Source organism: Coloeus monedula (genome assembly GCF_965178545.1).
Source record: "Coloeus monedula genome assembly, chromosome: 3".
NCBI lineage: Eukaryota > Metazoa > Chordata > Aves > Passeriformes > Corvidae > Coloeus > Coloeus monedula.
Window position 1 is genome coordinate 45,360,588 of NC_138783.1, and position 18,400 is coordinate 45,378,987.

The 18,400-nt window shown below is 43.7% G+C and overlaps 1 protein-coding gene across 1 annotated transcript; it reads left to right on the plus strand.

Moving 5' to 3' along the window:
- Positions 1 to 5,610: 5,610 nt before the first annotated feature.
- IL17D (interleukin 17D) lies at positions 5,611 to 16,820 on the plus strand. Its single transcript, XM_082279482.1, has 3 exons — positions 5,611 to 5,744; positions 5,850 to 6,160; positions 14,883 to 16,820. Exons 1-3 carry the CDS (start codon positions 5,730 to 5,732, stop codon positions 15,196 to 15,198), a joined length of 642 nt encoding a protein of 213 aa, XP_082135608.1. The 5' UTR covers positions 5,611 to 5,729; the 3' UTR covers positions 15,199 to 16,820.
- Positions 16,821 to 18,400: the final 1,580 nt, after the last annotated feature.

The following is an 18,400-nucleotide window of genomic DNA, read 5'->3' on the forward strand; positions in this document are numbered from 1 at the left end:
ATAGGCATGTCCATGATAAAATGGTATGAAGTACCAATAACTTGGGATTCAGTCCACAACTTGGTCTGTAGAAGCACTCCTGCGGACATCAGAGAGATTGTGATCAGCAGCAGTTTCTTGGATTGGTTTGCCCAGATGCAGAACTGTACATTGTGTAGAATTCTGTGAATTACAAACAATTGCACTTTTGTTCCAGCCCTGCACAAACTCACAGGCACTTCTGGAACATGTTTCCTATGTACAGACTCCCAGGGACTTCTGGAACATGCTGATTCCTATAGCATGAGGATCTGATTATATAATGCTCTGGGTTATGATGTATTTGCATGTTATTTCGCAAGCACAGTTGAGCTTGTTCTGAACTGACAGAATGCCATGTGATCCAGCTCCAACACTGGAATAATGAGTCCTGCTGACAGTCAAATGATGTAGCCCAGGTTCATCCACTTCACAACCACTCACTGTGGCTGCATCTCTACTTGAACTGCAATGTTGCCAGGACAAGCCCAGAGCAGAGGAGGGGATGTGTAACCAGCTGCTCTGTAGGACCAGTAGCACAGTAGTGCACAGTAGTACAGTTTTGTACCATGACAATTCATCTCCCAGACCATTGCCTTGCAGGATCCAAAGGTAAGCCTGGGCCAGGAGCCATTCTTTGGAAGGGGCTTCAGTGCATCATCCTTCTTTGGTGCAAGATATTCTGTGTGAGGGAACACAAGACTCAAGGACTGGACTGAAGACTGGAGAGTGATCCCTGATGGAGATTAATACAACTGGAATCTGTTGAGAAAGAAGCTGCATGCATGTCCAAAGTGCTGTGTCACCATGTTGTTGGAAGGCCTCAGGCTGTCAGGCGGTGAACAAACCTGCACGGTTCAGGCAGCTCAGGTCTCCAAGGAAGTGTGGCCAGGCCAGTGGAATGCTTGTCTAAAATAATTACCTGGGTTATATGGGATTATTGTGCTATGTTGATGTGATGTCCCCAACCCTGTCCTTGGCTGGCATTTAGCTCAGGTGCAGTGAGTTGTGTTCCCTGCTGCCATGTAGGATGCCCTTGGTCCTGCGATAGGTCTTAGAAATCACAAAAGTGGAAACACTGAATGAGCTAAATGAATCTATCTACATCCAAGAAATTCAAGCAGAAATTTTTTGTCAGTCTTGGTTGCACAAAACAGACTCCATCTCCAGGAACCACACACTGCAGGTATGTGCTTCCAGCAGCATTTAAACCCTGATCTTGTGTTTATCATTCTGAAATTAATAGATCAATCATTTAAGATTTCTGCTGGGTTTTTTTTTAATGTTAGAAGAGCAGCAGTATTAAACTTAGGAAAATGCTAATCCCCTCAAGAAACTGACTCATGAGGTATTTTAGCTTCTATTGTCATAAAAAGATGTATTATACAATATTAAACAATCCTCAGTTGACCTCTTAGACTTGAGATCTTCCTCAGGATGTGCTGGATTTAGTTATATACAAAGTTACCTTTCTCTTTACATGTATGAAAAACATCTCTTTGTACAGTAGCCAAATATAAATGACTACTTGAGTAGTATTTCTTTCTGAACAAGCCTAGCTGTACAGCATCAAAGCATTCTTAATCATGTATTTCATCTTTTTCTCTGAACATCCTTCACTACAGATTACATGACACTACTTTCAAAACAAAGGTATTCTAGAGTAAAACAGGAATTGAAAACTGTACAAAGATACAGTTCATAAATCAGAATGGTTTGGGTTGGAAGTGACCTTAAAGATCATCCAGTTCCAAGCCCCCTGTTGTGGGCAGGGACACCTTCCACTAGACCAGGTTGCTTCAAGCCACATCTAACCTAACCTTGAACCCTTCCAGGGATGGGGCATCCAGAATCTCCCTGGGCAACCCCAACTGCCTTACCTGTCCTCACTGGAGAGGTGCACCATCCCTCTGATCGCCTTTGTGGCCATCTCTGGACTCACTCCAACAGCTCCATGTCCTCCCTGTGCTGGGACCCCAGAGCTGGATGCAGCACTGCAGGTGGGGTCTCACCAGAGCAGAGCAGAGGGGCAGAATCCCCTCCCTGGCCCTGCTGCCCACGCTGCTTTGGATGCAGCCCAGGACGCCTCTGGCTCTCTGGGCTGTGAGGGCACATGGCTGGGTCATGTTACATTTATTTCAAGCAATACCACCAAGACTTTCTCCTCAGGGTTGCTCTCAATCTATTCTCTACCCAGCCTGTATTTGTGCTTGGAATTGCCAATAAGCAGTTTTATGATAAAGGGCTGTTTTTCTTGGTTCCTTTGCAAGAGTAATACGAGATCATAAGAAATTAATCTAATTTGCTACACTTTGGTTATTCCTGATGTCAAGGACACAGATGCTCAACTTTTTGGTAATAAGGTTATTTTTAACCTGCTTGCTCCTCAGTTTCCACCTTTGCAAAATGAAGTCCTTTGAAGTCTCCACTTCTCAAGAATTCACTTTTGCAAAGCTAAATTGCCTAACAACTGTAAAATATGCTGAGATCCTGCTGTAGAAGATGCCATGTCATGGAAGCTGCAAAGTGATATTACAAGGCTTATGACTGCAGGGACGATGAACAGGAACAGAAGCATTTGGGTGACAGGTTATCTGCAAACAGAATGTGAGGGAGAAGGACGTCTTCAGGGAGTAATTTAATTCTCTCTCTGAAGATTTATACCTGCTGGGGATGCCAGCTAATGTTTGTTGCACCCAACAATACGAGTTGTTCATCTTGAAGATCTGTATGATGGTTTTTAAAACCTTTTTCACATTGGTATTTCAGATAGAGATAATGTTGTAGCAGGATGGGAATAAGCATTTGGAATATGCCACTGTAGGGCAATTCTGCCACTGTTGTGACAAGCACATTACTGTGGTATCTTTCCTAATGCTTGTCACAATAATGTGATTTATTTGTGTGTGAACCATAGTATCTGAAACCAGCTGTCATGCCAGAGCAGCTATGGAAGAGAACAATCCCAACCAGAAAATGTCCTGACAACACTGCTCACTGGGGATTAATGTGTTTGGGAAGGGCAACATTCGTACATTTACTGTCAGGTTTTCACCATCATTCAAATGGTTCTGAAACAATTTTCCAAATTATCATAATGGTCTGATGATAACGTATTTGAATGATTTTTTTTCTCCTGCTATGACTACATTTTTCTCCAGCTGTTGGTAACAATGCAAGGTTGAAGACACAAACCTGGTGTGGTTTTCGTTAAACACGTTTGTGTTTAACATCGCATGAAATGCTCTCTGGTGGAAACAGGTGCAGAAAATGTTTCGTATTTATATGAACTCACTAAAAGTGTCTGTCTTGTTCTTGCACATCTTAGTTTTCTTTGGAACATCCTGACTTTCTCATAGCAGGGATTTGTGGAATTGAACTTACTAGCTGACACTGATCACTGTGATGGTAATCTCAGGAGAGAGGTTATATATAAATATTGAATGACAATCCCCAGAAAGAACATTTAGAATATTATGTACAAGTGAGAGACATACTTCTCAATTCATTGACTGAAATAGCATATATTACATCAAATTCAGGACAGATTTCATATTACTAAATATTTTTTCAATATTTCATTTGTATAGATGTTTTAAATCCGCCTCAAATTCTAAGAAAACTATAAATTAATACCAATGACAATTATACTGGTTAGTATTTCTTAAAGTCATGGAAGAACCTAAGTTGCCAAAGTGTATTAGTGAACATTTTCTGACTCAGATGTCTCTAGGGTAGACTATGCCACGAGAACTCGCATAGCACTTACTTCCTGTGTAATGGAATCTCATTTGCTGCCCTTCTGTGGTTCTTATTAGTTGAATCAATGTGATTTTTTGTAAGAAAATACAATGCAACTAATGTACAGAATTAGAATATTGCCTAGATAAGACACAAAGCCTTAAATTTAATGGCAATTTAATGTCTGTGCCATTGTTTTTTCTTCATCTGCTTTGATTTTTTGAAGCAGAACTCTCCCAGAAATATCGATGCATATAAAGGAAGTGCATAAAACTCCTATTTTGCAAAGCCAAGTGTGTCATCCTCATGCTACTCAGGAATCAGAAATTTCTCAAGATTTTGTCTTAGGAACAGTAATATAAATGGCAATTGTTTATGGTGACAAACATTTGCCATGTTGCCACATACACCACTCCAAGGTGGTGCATGGTCAGGGGTTAGACTGGGCTAAATGGACACACTTTGTCCCAGTCTGTTGCCTGAGGATACCACTGCAAAGGGGAGTTTTTAATTCAATTTAAAACTTTTCTTCCTCAGAGCTGAAATCTGATTCAAATTCCACACAGTTAAAGGTGAGGATACTGCTAATAAGTGATAACTGTGATGCATATGGCACCAAAATCACTAAAAATCATAGTTAGACTTAACTCTATGACTTTTCAGAAACCACAAAATCAAGTCACTTCATCACATTATGAATGCCAGACCACTCTGCTTTGATTCCAGCCTGTTTGGTGATGTCTTGTACTTCTGTGGTACCAAGCTGGGGTTTCTCAGTCCTTGTATGATTCATGATCCCATTTTCCCTTATTCCTAATTAGTATTTTCATATTTAACTATCCTTATCCTAAATGCCTCAAGAGATGTGCAAGACTTCATCAGCACACATGAAATACTTGATTCGAGTGATGAATTCTGAGGTCTGTTTGTAATGCACACCATTTCAGTGGATCACATCTTTTATGACCCAGAGTACTACAGATGCTTATTTTCGTGGGTTGTGCCAGAGACCATGAAACACATCATGTGTTTTTAGGCGATACAGAATACAGATACAGGATAGATGGAGAAGCCATTAGAGGTGAGACTCACCTCAACGTCCTTTAGGTATGTACCATGCAAATGTCTCGTCTTCTGAAGCGGCTTCTCTTGCAGTCAGCAGAGTGACACCGCCGTGTGTGTCCACCCCGGGCCCCCTCCGCCGGAGGAGCGGGTGGATCAGGCTCCAAGCGGCCTCACGGTCGCCTGCCCCAGGCTTCATGCTGGACATCAACCACCTCGGTTCCTGTCGGAGAAACGACACAGCTGGATGGAGAAACACGTTAGAGGTGCTGCCTGGAGTCGGGCAAGTGGGAAACCCCAAATCCCTACGAGGGACAGTGCCAATGGCCCTAAAATGACTGCGAGAGTCCGGGCTAGAGCAGTCCCTTCCCCAGCTGTAAATCCCCACGTTTTTTCCCATCAGCCTTGACACTTCGGCTACGACCGGGCCAAATCCCCCTGGCTCTGCCTCAATCTCGAGCCCTGGCCCAGAGGGTGCCGAGCGTCCCGGCGGGGTTGAGGACAGCCCGGCTCCTGCCGGTGCCGCCGGTTCGGTGGGAGGGAGCGCGGGGCTCCCGACGGGGCCCCCGGGCTTGCGGGGAGCACTGGGCCGGTGGCTCGGGGGGGTGCCCGCGGCGGGGCCCCGGGGCGGGCTAGCGGCAGGCGGGGCCGGGGCCCGCCTGTGCCCGCGGGGTGTCCCTGGGGCTGCGGGCAGCGCTGGGTGCGGGACCGGCCCGCGCCCGGCGCCGAGCGCTCGCCGCCTCCGTGAGCGCCGGCGAACATGTTCCTGGCAGGCGAGGCCAAGGGAGATGCAGTGAGGCGCAGGGCACTTTTCCAACAGCTCCTCCGCCGGGAGAGCCAGTGGCACGGCGCGGCGCCGCAGCCCGCCGCTCTCCCCAGCTCCCTCGAGGAGAATCAGCCCGGCCGCCATGCAGCGAGGCAGGGTAAGAGGCTGCGGACCGGGGTCCGGGGGCTGCGGTGCCGGGCGGTGCCGGGCGGGCGCGGTGTCCCCGGTGTCCCCATCCCCGCTGACGGCGGCGTCGTTGCAGGTGCGGGCGGCGCTGGCGGCGCTGCTGGCGCTGCTCTGCGCGGCGCTGCTCCCGCTCCGCCCGGAGGCCGCCAGGGCGCCCAAGCAGCGGCCGGCGCGGACCCGGAGCTGCGGCGAGCGGCCCGAGGAGCTGCTGGAGCAGCTGTACGGGCGGCTGGCGGCGGGCATGCTCAGCGCCTTCCACCACACCCTGCAGCCCGAGCCGCCGGGCCGCCAGCACAACGCCAGCTGCCCCGCCGGGGCACGGCCGCCCGCGGACAAGAAGGTCCGGCTCCCCGTCAATCTGCGCAGCGCATCGCCCTGGGCATACAGGTGACTCCGGCGCCGGGGAAAGGGGGGTGCGGCCGTCTCAGGGGGTCCCGGCGGGCTGAAGGGAGCCGAGGCGGTGTCCCCGTGCGGGACCGGCAGCGCCGGGCTCCGCCGGCTTTCCCGCGGAGTGACCGGGGCGGCTCGGGAGGCGAGGGGTGGCCGCGGCACCGGGCAGCAGCCTGCAGGAAAGGTGCTGAAGCACACGTCTAAGTAGGCGATGTAAGGTAATTGTGTAAAAACAGCTTACGTGAGGAGTATGTTTAATGGGCAAAAAGAGAAATGAATGAGGTGGAGCAAGCCGTGAGATGGAGCTCACACCCACATCCACACCCACCCGGGAGCACAGACCACCCTCAAAAAGTCACTTGGGCAAATTGTCATATGTGAAGTTCACTCAGAGGACCCTCAGCAAAGGACCGCCACCAAAGAAGCACCTCCTGACTCTGCAGCAGCCACAGAAGGGCTCAGATGCTTTCACCAAAATGTGACTCCAGATGCTCCGCGGTTTCTAAAATACATCAGGGTACAGTCTGTGTTCAGGTCACCTACCAACAGAGCCGTATCTTCACCTACCAAACACTCCAAAGGGCTTGGTGTCCAGTTTGCTGTAGGAGCGTAGGCAAGGAATGAGTACAGCAATATTCTGCACCTGTGTTTTCAACCTGTGCTTTGCAAACCTTCTTCCCCTGAGGCGGAACAGGGGCTGACAGACTATTTTTAAGGGGGCATAAAAACAACAAAGTTAAGGAAATTTGTTGTGAGGCTGGTTAATACACAAAACAAGGGCCTGCATTTCTATAGGAAGCTCTGGAAAAGCGTGGAAACCACTGATCTAATACACTAAACCCAGTGTGTGATCACATTCTCAGAAGACTGAAGTCTTCTGGTGGTTTGAATAAGACAGCTTTCTGTAAAGGACTGCAGACAACAGGAAGCTAAAATGTGCAAACTTAAAAGGAACTGACTTTCTTGCTACTTTTTATACATTATCCTTGGTATATACTTTGATGCATTTCCTGTGTATTCAGCAAACAGTTATCTCCTTGTTAGTGCTCTCCAACAAATATTTATTTTATGGCATGGGTTTTGCCTGCTTTTAGTGTAAGAAGTAATCCTACTGAGAGAAAGATGGTTTATTTGCTCAGTAAGCCCTTCATAAGCAAAGTATTTTTAGCAATACATTTTCTCTAAGCACACTGAGGATTTTTAAGCTACCTAAGAGTGCACAAAGTAAATAAATACCATGAACTAAACACCTCCTATTCGGCTCAGGTATTTTTTACAGTGGTTTTGAAAAGTACTAGTGCTATCAGAAAATTGTTCCTCTGGTTTGAAAACAGTGCCCTCCATCCTTACATCTTGTTGGGCAGGTATTTATTTTCAGTTGGAGCTCTGTGTAGGCTTACTTCTTAGCAGAGAACCAGCTGCTTTTTAGGGGCTGGATTACAAAAGGTTAATTAAGAAGCTGTAAATCCACTGTACTTTTCATCAAAATGTTTTCAAGACAGACCACTAACCATTCACATACAAGTAACTTGATGACATCTCCAAGCTAGGAATTTTAAAAGATAGTGGAAAAAAGTATTACACCATTAAAAGCAAAATCTAAAATTATATTCAGAGGGAAAAATGTTTTCTGTAGGGTAAAGAGGCCTGAGTACACCATCTAGTTAACAGATCTCATTTACAGATTTTTTTGTGATTGCATTTTTACTGTATCATTAGTGTGTTATGAGACAGCAACAGATATCTCAAATTGTGTAATTAAAGTATAAGATTGCTAACGTGCATTAGCTATTACCACCTGCTATCTCATAGATTTTGAAGCCAGATGTGAAAATTCGTTTCTGTGGTCTTCAGCTGGGTACCCAGGAAGCTCCTTAATGCTATTAGATCTACTCCATATCTTTGAGAAGAACACACAGCTCTCCTTTAAAGACTGCAAGTAATGTCCCATTATGCTTTGTCAATGGTTAACCAATTTCACTTATACAATCCCAATTTCTTCTCCATCGCTGGAGTGTTAATCTGAAAAGCCGCACACGGATCTCTTCCGTATTACAGCACTTTCTTGACAACTTGCATTTAATCCTTTTCCCTCATAAATTGCTCCCCTACACAGATTCATTGCCGCCTCCTGAACTGCCTTCTGAATCACCAAAGTTGTTCTAGTGGTGAAGGCTCATAAATAAATTTACTGTTGGCAGACCCCTCTTGTATGCGCAGATAGGACGCTGCTCAAAGGCTGAACTTGACAACTTGAAATTTGCATCAAGTTGCCTGTCCTGTTCCAGCATCTCACAGACATCCTGCTCTCTGACTTATTTTCTGCACCTAAAGACTTACAGTGCAATTCATTTCTGCTCTGTGCATAAAGACTCTTTTTTCTTTTTGACCTGCATTTTAATGCCTGAGATACCTCATGCTGTTTCTCTGTCTTCATTGGTGTTACAGCAGTTCCCATTGTTACCATCTGCAGATTTCATTAACATACTGTTTATACTCCCTATTCCAGGTCATTAATAATAAAGATATTAAGTCTGGCTCTACTTACCTTCCCCTGAATATCTCCCCAGGAACCTGGTCCCAGCTGTTTAACGCTGCTGCTTGTAATTCTTCTGTTCACATGACTGTTCAGTGCAAGTCAACTGGAATTTTTTCATATCAGCATTTATGAGAAAGAATCAAATATATTACTTAGAGAACTGTGTATAACGTTGACCCTACTGCATCACCTGTATCCCAAACCTGTCATTCTGTTTAAGTGTGGAAGAATTAGGTTTGACTGGCTCAAAGCTCAGATAATCCTTGTGTGGCTTCTTTGCTTGTCTTTATTCTGTGCTTACTGTTTATTTTCCATTACTTGGTCTTGTAATTTGGTTATACAAAAATCATGACTTACATCACTTTTGGCTTGCTACAACCCAGAGATACAGGAGTAGTACATGGATTGCACCACAGATCCATTTGGTCCCCAACCCTACTGCTAGCAGCAACCAACAGGTGGTATTTAAGGCAGAAGTTAGGGGAAAAATACTAGTTTGTGGATCTGATACTGAAATTCCATCCTGATGGCCACAGGAGATCTGTATATAACTCAGGGCACAGAGTTTAATCACACGAATCACTCTTTGCTCTGCAGAGCTATAAAGAGACAGCAGAGTTCCCTGAAGTCAGCTGAGCACGCTGGATTTGCTCAGCACTTTAGGAAGTTGGGCTACAAATTACCCAGCTTTTTTAAAAATAGAGCCGGCAGCAGAAGTTCTGCCGTGAAATCGTCCTTCCATGAAATCATCAGGCTGACTGTGTGCCAGCTTGTGACATCTATCCAGGGGTTGCTTGTCCTTTTAGCAGTATTACATGGCAATCAATGAAATCCAGAGAGCCTGCTTGTACAAGGAGGTTCTGGCAAGGGCCACTTGGCTACTGCTATGGTTCAGAGTTGCTTAGCAAGAATTAATGATATGGGTGGACCTGCAGATGCTGCTGACATCACAGGATGGGTGCTCTTGTTAACATTTACAGAAGCCACAATCATGGTGATCATTAGCAGTGCAAGCACAGCTCCAGAGATGCACAGACAAGTTGCTCATGGACAAGAGCCATTATAAAAAGGATTAATTTTAAATGTCTTCCTAAACATTTGTGGGGTCTGATCATAAAGCTCAGAGCAATGGTGGAAAAATCTGATCCCCCTTGTTGTAAAGTATTTGAACCTTGATAGTATGCCCTAGCCAAACAATTTTTAGTTATTTTTACCAGAGCCCTCAGAGTAGGACCAGGCTGGAATTACCCTCACTGGCTTCACCTGGCCTTTCCACCTTCAGCTGCAGCACATCAGCCCCAAGAGGGTTTTTAAGCTCCAGTCTGAAGGTTGGAGGGGAGAGGTGGGATAGGTTTATATTTGTTTCCTGTCCTTTGCTGTCTTGTTGTTTGGATTTCCTGGATTAACTTGGCTGCTGATCACTGGATGGGTTTAGTTGCTGTCATCATCTTGACACTGCTTGCCTGGATCAGGAGCCTCACCTGTTAGAGCCCTCAGGACTTCATCAAGGACTGAGAGGTAAACTGTGCTGAACTGGGAAAGAAGAAGCTGAAAAACTGAATACCAAGAAATAGATGAAAAAGGACTGTGCTGCACTAGATTAAAACCAATCATATTATCAGAAAAGTATGTGCGGAGCTCATTGAACAAAATAGAGAAACCAATCAAGCAATGTGAGATCTCATACACAGCAGTTGCAAAATGTATATGTACTGTATTATGTAAAAGTTGTAAAATGTATAAGTAGAGTAGTATGTAAAAGTAGGTAGAATGTATAAGTTGTAAAATGTGTAAGTACTGCGTTAGGTAGACGTTGTAAAAGGTGTAAGTAAGATGTATAGGTAGTGTGATATGTGTAAGTTATAGAATGTGTAAGTAAGTGAACTGTATAAGTAGGGTATGATGTCAGAGTTGTGAGATGTGTGAGTGGAGTGTACTTTAAACAACAAGAAGCTTCTGCATAATCGTGTTGATTTGTTGATCAGAAGGCATGAGTTCCCGCACCCACTGAAGTCAGCAGCACTTTTACAGGTAGTGCTGATTCGTGATTCCATTCATGGTGCTGCAGAGCACAGATGACTTTCATTAACCAGCTGTATATATCAGCTCTGTTTTTATTTTCTGATGTCTAAGGCTATAGTAACAATCGGAGAATTTGCAAACACTTCTGTGTCAGTTTAGCAAAATTTCTTTGTGTGTGTTCAAGGAGTCTTTCATGTTTCTGAACTTCCAAATCCCGTGGCATTCGTTCCTGCCTCTGGGCCCTAATCCTGCATCTACTAAGGGTTAATTTACAGAGATTTAACTTTTATTGTCAGTGTTGCTCTGATGATGTTAGCCAGTCCCTGTCTTAAACATTGCCCAGCTTGTTTTTTCTGTTTTTCAAAAATCGGTTTCAGTTTATAAGCATCCTTGGTTTAGTGCTCATTTACATAAAATCTTAATAACGGTAATACAGGCAAGTCATTTTTTCACTGGTAAAAGCCAAGCTGTCTGCAATGTGTTTGAACAAAGTCATACAAGAGGACTTTCCTTCAAATAATACTCCAGTGATTTTCTAGAAGCTTATCCAAGACATTTTCCAGGATTTAGCATTACCATGTGGCATGGTGTGCATGTCCCAAAGATGCTGCCAAGAGAAAGAATACAAGGGGATGCAGAGCTGCCATCCTTTTTAGTTGAGCACGTTTGTGTAACTCTTCAGAAAATCAGTTAGCACTGGGCTATTTTTGTGCAAGCACTGTGCTACCTATAGTACTAATACCTATGTTGCTGCCTGTATATAAAATAAACTAACCATAATGTGAACAAAAGAACACCTGCTATAGGGAAAGAAATGTCTTGGCAAGGGAGAAAAAAAGCTGTTAGCTCTTAATCCTGTAAGTATTTCAGAGTGCAAAGGAAGGGGATGATGATCTGCTTATTAGACTCCTGATAACATCCAGCTGTTAGCCCAGTGCTAACAGTGATTTTCTGACGAGTCGGCTGCCTGCCCCAGCACAGCATCTGACCCCGTGGAATCAGAAGCTTGGAAATTATGAAGTGACAATATTATTAAAAATACTACATATAAAAGCAGCAGTACAGGAGAAGGCAAATTAAGTCTCTGCAAGACTTTTACTTCTGACAGAAAGTTTTCTCTTGAGTTTCCAGGCTCAGTATGTAAATGGCAGGAAGTTTGCTTTTCACTGGGAGCTCTCTAAGCACTCGTAGGGTCATAAGGAAAAGCAGCCGAGTCACACTTCATTAGCAGTTCCAGTTCAGCACAAACCTGCTTCTTGTTCCAGCAGATGGGAATAGAGCAGACCAGCACAGCTCACTGCTCCTGTCACTTGGGAGCCAGGAGCGCTGGAGAGGCAGAGTTGGCTTTACACAGCGGTGACCTGAGTTCACCGGACAAGGGCAACCGTCATGAAAGTGTCTGGGCTGTCTGGTCTGCAGCAGTGGCCACAGCAAACGACACAAGGCTGCAGGGGACACTTGAGTACCAGTGAAAAGTTGCACTTCTCTGGTTCTCCACTGCTCTTCCCAGCTCCATCCATCTCTTGGGTGTGTTTTTCACTACATGTAGGAAAGACATAGTGAGAACTTGGAGCATGTGTCTTTACCTGGTTAGTTAACCTGATCAAACATGTTTACTCTCTTCCAGGAGAAGATGTTAAAACATGGCTTGTAGTGGTTGGAGTAATGGAGAGGAATCAAACTATAGCAGCTGAGGCAGTGGTCATTTTCTGTGCAGTGTGATTATGCTCAGTTCAGGTGAACACAAGGAAGCAGGTCCAACTGCATGTATCCAGCTAAATGCTGGATGTTACTCTTGTTTGTTAGTGGTTCAGACCCAAGCAGGTCTGGGTTGCCTAGAAAGACACAAATGAAGTTTTATTTATATGGCTTTTCTGAACAGGCTGGAGCTGAAGATGCAGATCCTTGTATATGGCTCTAAATTTTAGTGACATTTGAGTTAAGGTATTAATTTCAGGAGGAATTACTTGGAGGCTTCAGCCTTGGAAGTTCTGGTCTGGATGCAAAACCACATCTATATTTTGAATCCATCATTAAGTCTGGATTCTCTGATTCCTTCCAGTCCTCACATAATGTATTGACATTGAACTTAGTAATATAAGAGATTTTTTCCTTTGGAAAGTAGAAAACCATGCCACAACCACACCATCTTTCAAAAAACCCGCACCACTAATACCTGACTTTTTCCACGTGGGAATTTGGAGAGATGGTTGTAGACCATGATTCCAGTAACAGTGTTCTCCTGTCATGAGTGAAACCTCTCATGTTTGCATGCAGAAGCATGTTCATGCTTTCCAGTAACATCATAAACCAGGTGCTAGAGATAATACGGTAGAGGAAATACCAATGACTTGACACATGGTGTGTTTAACAATCCACCACTGAAATTACTCACACTTGAGTTTGAAATGGCAATGTATCATGTAGAAAGGCCTGTGTTCTGCTTTCTTCCCTTCTGCTGCCTACCAGACATTTTATTTCACACTGGTGTGAGATCCTGTAACATGAAGGTATTTCCTGGGGAAAGTAAGCAAGTATAAATGGGACAGAGGAGCATTGCAAAAAATATCTGCAACATCACAGATGTCTGGCTATAAGAGAACTGGTCAGATTTTCCCATGAGGAAAACAAATCCTTTAAATTTTATATATATAATGGTCATTATATATATATTAAAAAGTCTATTTTCCTTGATGACAGGATAATCAAGTTTGTGTTTGGCAAAAGCTGTCATTCCAGATTTCCTTTAACTGGATAAACTGGTGATACTTCTGAAAAGGGCAGCTCCCTTCTGTCCCCACCTACAGCTGTTTGTTCACTCTGCCTTGCTGGTGTAGAGCTCTGTGTACATGTGGCAAAACAGCTGACAGACCAAACCCCAGCTTTTGATGGAGTTACTCCTCAGCTGAATGAATTCCTGGATCAATCCTGTGACCAGAAAAACATCAGTGTCAGCCCAGGGGTGGGTGTGAGAGGGAGAGCCAGGCTGCCTGCTCTCACGAGGACAGATTTTGTTGACTAGCAGTCACAGCTTGAGGCAGACTTCTGTCTCTTCCAAACCTGAAACCTCATCTCAGAGACGGCCTGAAGAGATAAAAGGTGAACACTTGGATACCCAAGGAAGTGCTGCCAACCCTGGGAAACACAATTTAGAAATTGCTTTAAATCTATTAAGATCACTTTAAGATCTATTAAGAGCTCCCACCTGGAGGGCTGCGTCCAGCTCTGGGACCCCAACACAAGAAGGATATGGACTGGTTGGAGTGAGTCCAGGGGAGGCCATGAAGATGTTCAAAGGGATGGAGTACCTCTCCTAAGAAGACAGGCTGAGCCTTGAAGTATCAGTAAAGGGGGCCTACAAGAGAGCTGGAGAAGAACTCTTCAAAAGGACATGGAGTGATAGGACAAGGAATAATGGCTTTAAACTAGAAGAGGGCAGATATTGGGAAGTATTAGGAAGTGAGGGTGGTGAGACACTGGCACAGGTTGCCCGGAGAAGCTGTGGATATGCCATCCCAGGAAGTTACAGTTTATCTCAGTGTGGGGATGAAAATGTTGCTATTATCTGGCTAGAGGAAGATACAGTAGACATGAATTAGAAAAAGCAATGCAGAGTTCTGCTTTCAAGGGGAAAGGTGCCTTTATGACCCCAAGTATACTAGGGAGCAAAACCTATTGCAGAAATAATAGTACAATTCAATTCTACTTAAATTACTAAATTTTAAAACATCATGTCATGGCTTTAACAATAATAATGTTAACAAGGATTTGTACCAATTTTTGAAGAACTCAAGGCAGATAAAAAGTCTAGAAATGCCCAGGTGTCCTTTTTAAGGCTCTGTTTACCCATTCAGTCCAAAACACAAAACTCATTCTGTTTAAACCCTTGAATCTCACAATTCAGAAAGCCAGACACTTCATACTTCCATGTGCACTGTAGGACCCAATCAGTTCTGTAAGCTGTTCATGTTTTTTTTCTTTATACTTTACAAATTAGAAGCCAGACAGCAAGAGCTACAGCTATTTTTCCTGGTAAAGATGACAAAAACATGATATAATTGCTATAATGATATAATAATAATATATAAGATTATATAATTTCAGATGAATAACCCTGTTTTTAGAGGTACTAATGAATCTTTATTTGCTGCTCTCTAGAATTTCCTATGATCCCACGAGATACCCTAAATACATTCCTGAAGCCTACTGCCTGTGCAAAGGCTGTCTGATGGGGATCTTTGGCGAGGAGAGCTTCCACTTCCGCAGCACCCCGGTGTTCATGCCCACAGTCATCCTGCGCCGCACGCCCGCCTGTGCCGGGGGCCGCTACGTCTACACTGAGGATTACATCACCATCCCTGTGGGCTGCACCTGCGTACCTGAGCAGGAAAAGGAGGCAGAGAGCGTAAATTCCAGCATAGATAAACAAGAAGTGAAGTTGCTGGTGAGCCAGAACAAGCCCTCATCAGAATGAAGAATGAGATGATGATGGCCTCACATCATCATCTCACCACCTCAGGAAACTGCACTGCAGCAGCAAACACACTCACTTGCCCTCTTTTTCTGCTTACAGTTACTTCAGATACAAGATGGAAAGTCCAGTCACTTAGATCATTAGAGATGGCAGTTCATTCAACTTCTTTAGTTCATTCATGTAAACTTGTTTAGTTCATTACTCCAAACTCCTTTTTTTTCCCCCTTAGAGCAGAACATTTTATCTTTACTTATTCACAGTAAATTTTAGAAGATGATGCAACTGTAAGACACGGTAGCTATTACTATAGCAGGCTACTGGTTGTAGGTATTTTTAAGGAATCTCTTATACTCTACTTTTAAGTACAGTTATATAAAAAACACATATGAGCAGTTAAAAGGATAATTTCTCAGGCGGGGAGAGCTTCCCTTTATACTGCATAAACTCCAAGCTTTACCTCTGAGCTGTTACCTCTTTTGCTAATTTATACACTATAGCAAGGAAACTTTTGCTGAGTTAGTCATTCATGAAGCAATATTCTATTTGCTTGCTATTTTTAAGCTCGCCAAATTGCTAAGGGTACAAAGGTGTTGACAAAAAAACATGCTAGAATATTGTAAAAACGCAGTGGACTTTCTTGACGTGGACTAAGTCTAATTATACAGAAAATATCAATTTGAAAAAAACCACAGTTTGGGTCCCAAGAATTCTGTATTTGATTTCATCCATCACTGACTGCTTAACTTTCTTGTGATAAAACTGTGTTCCATGCAGCTGAAAGGTGAAAACCTTTTTCATTTTAGGAGAGGAGATTCCCCATTAAAAACTAAGTACCAAGGATAGGGTTCACCTCAGGTGTGCTGCAGGTGAGTAAGCAGGCTAGGTCTTAACTTCCTCATGCTACAAGAGGTCATTTAATTGAGTCCCAGCTAATCCAAACTTGTTAAATCCAACCGATTTTTACCATTACTGTTACTCATTTCTCCTTATGCTACATGTAACAGACAATCACCTGCAAAAGCTGCTGGTCTGTGGATGTGCAGCCTTCCATCTGTGCAGCCTGCTGCTGATGGAACTTGATGGCAGGCCCTCACCAGAAACCCTGGATACACAAAAACTTGCATTTCCAGAACACGTGACTACAGTTGACTCAGCCTAGTGCATGAGAATCAGGAATGACCAGGCATGCCTTGCTAAGCATAATTCCTCAAAGGGCACACTTGCCAAAATGGATAAACAGCTGAATGCCTAGCAGAGAATCTCTTTTACAGCTGAAAGGTCGTGACTGCAATATCTTTACAGAATAAACATCATATGCAGCAATGTATCTGCTACATCATGAATCTCAAAATTGGCCTTAATTCACAGCAGAGAAAGCCCCTATGCTACACAAACACACTCTTCTTTGGAGTGTTGAATGAAGAATGGAAAGACTGTGAGCTAATCACAACAAGTTAAAGAGAGAATGAAAGTTGTATGACAACTCCATCTCTTGGTGCATAATTATTGACTTTGCTCTCTCTGCCTCAGTCTAGCATAACAGTATTTTTACACTGCAATCTGTAACTTCTTACAAAGCCTAAAATAACTTTAAGAACTCCAGAAACGAATAAAAGATTCCCATCATGATGTCAGATTGAAGTTTGTAGCTGTGTTTTTTGTGCAGATGCTTTTCCTCAATTCTCCTTGTCTTTAGATATGTGTTTCCTCAGATTGTGATGCTTCTGTCTCAAGGGGATCTGCAAAAGTGAGTTCAAGGACGGTCATAAAATGTTTATACTACTCAGAGAACAGCTAATTGCCTGGCTGCTGCCAGCAATTATAGGTAGTTACCTGTTCCCCAGAGAATGTAAATACTTGCAGCTCTTTTCCTTCCTCCTAATGTGGAGGAACTTCTCACCCTCAGGGCACAGGGAAATGGTAATCAAAGGGGCTCAAAAGGGCGGCTGACCCACAAAATTGGAGAAACATTGCACTAGGTGATGTTTCAGTAGCTTGATGCCTTACATCTGTAAGGCATTTCACCATTACATTGATGTTTCAGTAGCTTGATGCCTTACAACTGTAAGGCATTTCACCCTTACATTGTGGGGTTTTTCTCCACATGTATACTTAAGGCAACATGAAGTTGACCCTTCAAACTCCACAGCATAGAAAGCAAAGTCTTCACCCTAAAAGGCAGTAAAATGACCCAAAACAACAACAGCAAAATGTCCAACCATGCAGTACTGAACATTTAGTAAATACCTAGATGCGCTACCAGCTAAGTCTGGCCAAACACTGCCCTCCAGGAGGGCTCATTTGTCTGCCCACACACTTTTGTTATACAAATCTGCTGGCAACCGATCAGTTATTAGAGCATATGGATATATTTGCGTGATGTGGAGGAAAAAAAAAATCTCACTTTTTGTTGCATCTCTCTTCCCCTGTACTGCAGGCATTAGATATGGAGTAATTTTGAGATTTTCAAGTAACTAGACCATATTCAAGGAATTCCTAGGAGGTGCGAGAATGCAAGCTAAGATCAGGTAAATGGAACATAATCAGTTTCTCCAATCCAGAAAAGCAGATGTTTTAGCATATATAAAGCTTCAGAAACTGAATGACTGAAAGTATTAGAGAACTGCAAAACCTCCACAGAGCAATAGAGTGCGTGTTGGCAAACTCATTCTTGTCACACTGCAACAAGTGCAGAAAGCTTCCCATGGTTCAAGCACCTTTATGTTACCCTGTTCAGAAGCCCATTTTCCCTTTTTAATCCTCCTTTTCCTCTGTGACAGACTTTTTAGCTGAGCCAGTTTGCTTCCTGATCCAGCTTTCCAGTTAGGTGTCTCTTAAAAGCTGTTTATGTTTTAGCATGAGCAACTGTTTGTTAATACTTAACATCAAGAGCTATTAGCTACACAAACACTTGCTGGCCTTCCAAATATCCTTCCATACATCCTTTCTCTCCACATTACTCATGTGGGAAAGGTTGAGTGTTAAATGTAGCTTGCATTTGTTTGGAATTGTTTTTTTTTAACAAGGTCATCACATCATGGATTTATATCAGTTTCACTTCAAATGTGGTGTGACATTTTCCAGCTTCCAGCCCTCTGGTTACAGCTGCCGCAGCCTTGCCTTTAATTTGCACGGGGGAGGGAGTGTTCATTGGAGTTGCTTCAAGGCTTCACAAACTGTTGATAGAAGGCAGACATGAAAT

Excerpts from the sequence above, each read along its gene's own strand:
- IL17D (XM_082279482.1), top strand. Across the intron at positions 6,161-14,882 it reads GCATCGCCCTGGGCATACAG|AATTTCCTATGATCCCACGA; the intron begins GTGACTCCGGCG and ends GCTGCTCTCTAG.